The following is a 3,706-nucleotide window of genomic DNA, read 5'->3' on the forward strand; positions in this document are numbered from 1 at the left end:
GCCCAGTGTATTTACAGTGTATAAAACAGCGTTTATAGTAAATTCGCTAGTGAGATAATTCTGATGAGATATTTACCTGCACAATCTCCCGCCATCAGAGGAAATGTAGACACATCTGTCAGAAAGATTTGTAGAGATGGAAACGAATTCATTGATATAACCTGCTCGACGCATTATTCGAAACGTGTTGACTAATTTCTGATGATCACGTATGACACCAAGGATGTTACCTATTCAGAAAGGGAATAAATTCATGGTGCATCCTTTGCATATCCATAATTCTACTTACAAATTTTGATCATATCTAGCATGCACAGAAGTACTTCATACTTCTTGCAAATAATAAGAGTTGTAATAAAATTTCCCTTTTCTGACATGAATCAGAACTGGCTCTTTTTTCCTCTCAGTAAACACCAAAAAAAAAAAATTCACAGGTCACCTATCTGTTTGCCTCCAAATAGCTTAAGAAACCAAATGGTGTGCTTCATCCAGCTTTCTTCAGGTATGTTTCTGCTCAGGGGCCAATTCATCAATTAGTGTACAAGCAAACACCACTTATGAAGCCTGCACTTTCACTTGTACTGAAGTGGATCCAAATTTTCCAGAAACAGACCAAGGAACTGTCCTGCTGTCTTGTCAGAAATTTTAGAAACACCTGATATTTCTGATACATGTGATTACTCAGAATAGCACCAGAAGCTATTGCTATCTTAGCAGGACACTTAAGTATAGTGGAAGGTGTCCCTGCTGATGGCAGGGGGGTTGGAACTAGATGATCTTTAAGGTCCCTTCCAACCCAAACCATACTATGATTCTACGATGTATGATGAACAAACAAGAAAGTAAAATTCATTTTTAAAGAGTCACCTGACCAAAGTAATCTTAATATATAAAACAAAAATAAGTTATGGTGTAATTTCAAACAAAACTTTAAAGGAGGAGACAAAGCATGACAGTTTAAGGACTTTATAAGACAAACACAAAGGTCTTCATAGCTTAAGGAATTTGTTCTTAACAGATTTTCTGCCCTCTTAGGTAACAAGTTTAAATCAGAATCACATCAGCCATCCACAAGCCTGGAATTTTTTATGGATTAAACCAACAAACTAGCAGACTGAATGGTAAATGGTTTTGCCTCACTTAGCTCTAGATTATTTACATTTGGGAACATAACTATCTTGTTCCATACCACAGACTGAGCTTGTGAAGGAAGAGTCCAGTATTTCTGCTCTGTACTCCCCTTTGGACCATAAAACGAGACAGAAGAGAGTACATGTGGTTTCACTGAACCTTATCTTTAACATACTGCTACAGAAAAGCAGAGCAAAGGAATGCAGTTTGGTCAAGTGTTGCTTTTACGTTACTGGTAAAAGGCAGGATTGAAGAACAACTGCTGTTTAATTCAAAGGTAAATGGAGAACTTACTCATGGTGACAGACATCAAATACTAGTCCCTGGAAGTGGATGCTGTTGTCAAAAGGCTATTTTTAAATCCCAGTTGTAGTTTTTAAAATGTCAGTATTTTGAAATCTGATATCATAGTATCTGTTGATTTAGAAACACTACAAGATCAGTTGTAAAATGAATGTAAGTGTGCAGATGCAAAGCTCATCTGCCAAACCATCCCTTTAACAAAGAGAGGTCTGTTTTCCAAGGTCTAATTTTTTCTAATCATTCACAAAACAAATTGCCCTTTAAAAGGTAATTTTAAAGAGAATAGCATTGCTAAACTTTGCAAATTGATGCTTCCTTTCTGTTTTCAAAGGCACTTACATGAATGTGTATGAAATACATAAAGCATACAGTAAAATATTTTCTGTGAATGAAGCTCTGAACTTTCAAATTTAAGTTATTACAAATTTAGCAGCATTATTCTCTTTTAAAAAAGTAATTTATGAATGGCACTTCATTTGGTGAATGCATGAAAAACAAACAAATCTGTAATAGAATGTACATATTTTTGTGACTATTCATGCAAGTGTGCTTAAAAACAGTACTGAAATTTGAAAAAAACTTTCATTTCTCAGCTATACACATCTGCAGTTAGAGTTCTGAGGACACAACTTCAGACAACTAAGTGCCATCATCTAGCGCTCTGCTCTGCCTAACCCTATCAAAATATTTATGGATGAAATTATCTACACATGGAAAACAGCATCTGTGGTTGACTGTGCTCCAAAAATTGTTGGAGGGTTTCCGAAGCCTAACTCTCCATCAGCAACAAATCAGAGTCAGACTGTTGAAAAGTTGCATACCATTAAGGAAAACAAGGAACACATTTGGATATGAAAGTTCTTCACCGCAGAGCAAGTTGACATCTTCAACTCCAAGATTACTGGCTAATTTAATAATTGGGCCATCTTCCATATCCGTAGTAATGTGAGTCATGAGGGCAAGGTTTTTAACCAAACCACAAGCCTAAAATAAAAAAAAATATACCTTTTATCCATTTTATTCCAAAGTATTAGTAGTATACATTTCTTCTTCTTCCAAAACTGTACTTATTAACAACAACAAAAAAAGTCAAAGTATAAAGTGAAAGAAATTAAACAAATTAACTACACAGAAAATTAGGAAGGAAGAAAGGAAGAATTTTCTATATCACACTGAAACGTAATGTGTTAGTATTTACAAACTAATAAAAAACGTGGGTGATGAGGTTGTAGTTCTTAAGTTATCCAACCACATATAACCCTGTATTTCGCTCTTCAAAGCACCAGCTCCTTAGAAGAATAACGGAAATACAAAATCAGTCTATTTACCAATTTGTCAGATATCCTGTATGTTCTACATAAACTTTAACATTTTAAAATTAAAAATATCCAACTATCTTATATAGTGCAATTTTGTCAGCTGCTTAATGAGACTCGCTCATATTGATTACTTATTCATACCAAAAAGTCCAGAGTTCCCCCAGTACTTTTCATTCAGGAAAAAAAGAAAACAAAGACTGTCAGCATCAATTGTTTGGTTTAAATAGTTAGATGATGTCTCTGAAGTAAAATATACAAATGGTTTCTGAATAGTTTCCAGTCAGTCTACTCACATAGGAGAAAAAAGGTAATATAGTAAGAAGGACCAGGATGTAAATAGATGGGATGTGAGAAGACACACAAGTTGTGTTATCAGGCTGAGGATAATTTATGTCTCCAGAAACCTCCTCATCAGAATTCTTCCTCTGATGGAGGATCACTTGCTTCAAAATAAACAGTGTCTCCTTTCCTCAGGAAAAGAAATACTGAAAGTAGGAGAGAAGTTCCTCACCTCTCCTTCAGGAGTATCAGATGGGCAGAGCATGCCCCACTGAGATGGTTGCAGTGACCGAGGACCACTCACTTTCCTTGTCTTTTCAAACTGAGAAGAGATTCTAGTCATCATTCCCAGAGCAGATATGTAAGACAAACGGGACAATACTTGCGTCACACCTTGGCGGTCCATTTTGAATCTCTTCAGAGACCAATTTCCCTGTAGAATAAAAGGAACATTTGAAACAAAATAACTGCTCCTTCAGATGAGAGGATACTTCTGCTATTATAAATTAAATCACACAAAGATTCAACATCTGTCCCTCACAGGTAAACCAATACTCAAATTTAGCTAAATTAAATTATTTTCTGTTATGCTCGGTTTATGGTTGGACTAGATGATCATAAAGGTCTTTTCCAACCAAACTATTCTATGTTTCTATGAATTAGTAGTTTTTCCC

General features: G+C 35.4%; 1 protein-coding gene across 1 annotated transcript in view; it reads right to left on the reverse strand.

The window, feature by feature from the left end:
* The window catches only part of POLR3B (RNA polymerase III subunit B), a gene marked incomplete at its 5' end in the record, with an annotated part of 50,635 nt that overhangs the window by 44,859 nt on the left and 2,070 nt on the right, over nucleotides 1–3,706 (reverse strand). Inside the window, 3 exons of the mRNA XM_010174756.2 lie at nucleotides 77–230; nucleotides 2,256–2,418; nucleotides 3,265–3,465. Coding sequence (XP_010173058.1) covers nucleotides 77–230; nucleotides 2,256–2,418; nucleotides 3,265–3,465 — 518 coding nt within the window. The remainder of the gene's footprint in view (nucleotides 1–76; nucleotides 231–2,255; nucleotides 2,419–3,264; nucleotides 3,466–3,706) is intronic.

Source organism: Antrostomus carolinensis, unplaced genomic scaffold (genome assembly GCF_000700745.2).
Source record: "Antrostomus carolinensis isolate BGI_N321 unplaced genomic scaffold, ASM70074v2 scaffold89, whole genome shotgun sequence".
Taxonomy (NCBI): domain Eukaryota; kingdom Metazoa; phylum Chordata; class Aves; order Caprimulgiformes; family Caprimulgidae; genus Antrostomus; species Antrostomus carolinensis.